Here is a 316-nt window from a genome sequence, read left to right on the forward strand (position 1 = left end):
CACGTGCCCTGGGGCAGACAGGCGCCCCGGGGACCCCCCTGGCTGCGCCCGCTGCGGGAGCAGTCGTGGTGCCCGTGGTTGCCCAAGCGGCTGGAAGCCACCACGGCTTTCATGGCAGCCTGTTGCAAAGGCACAGCGGCGCGAGCAGTTATTAGCGTGTGTTTCTCCCCTTCGATGCCGTTCGCGAGGCGCTCGAGCCCCCGGAGCGTGCGGAAGGGAAGATCGTGCCTGCTCCTTCAGCCGCGCTGAGCTGGGAAGCGCAGCCCTTCGCCGCGGGCCGGGGGTTAATTTTCACCTTACCTTCAGTTTTCAGTTT

The 316-nt window shown here is 66.1% G+C and overlaps 1 protein-coding gene across 1 annotated transcript in view; it reads right to left on the bottom strand.

The window, feature by feature from the left end:
* Positions 1-316, bottom strand: part of LOC103899408 (calcium/calmodulin-dependent protein kinase type IV) — a 39,147-nt gene that overhangs the window by 2,833 nt on the left and 35,998 nt on the right. Inside the window, exon 13 of the mRNA XM_019472209.1 lies at positions 4-119. Coding sequence (XP_019327754.1) covers positions 4-119 — 116 coding nt within the window. The remainder of the gene's footprint in view (positions 1-3; positions 120-316) is intronic.

Source organism: Aptenodytes forsteri, unplaced genomic scaffold (assembly GCF_000699145.1).
Source record: "Aptenodytes forsteri isolate BGI_AS27 unplaced genomic scaffold, ASM69914v1 Scaffold147, whole genome shotgun sequence".
NCBI lineage: Eukaryota > Metazoa > Chordata > Aves > Sphenisciformes > Spheniscidae > Aptenodytes > Aptenodytes forsteri.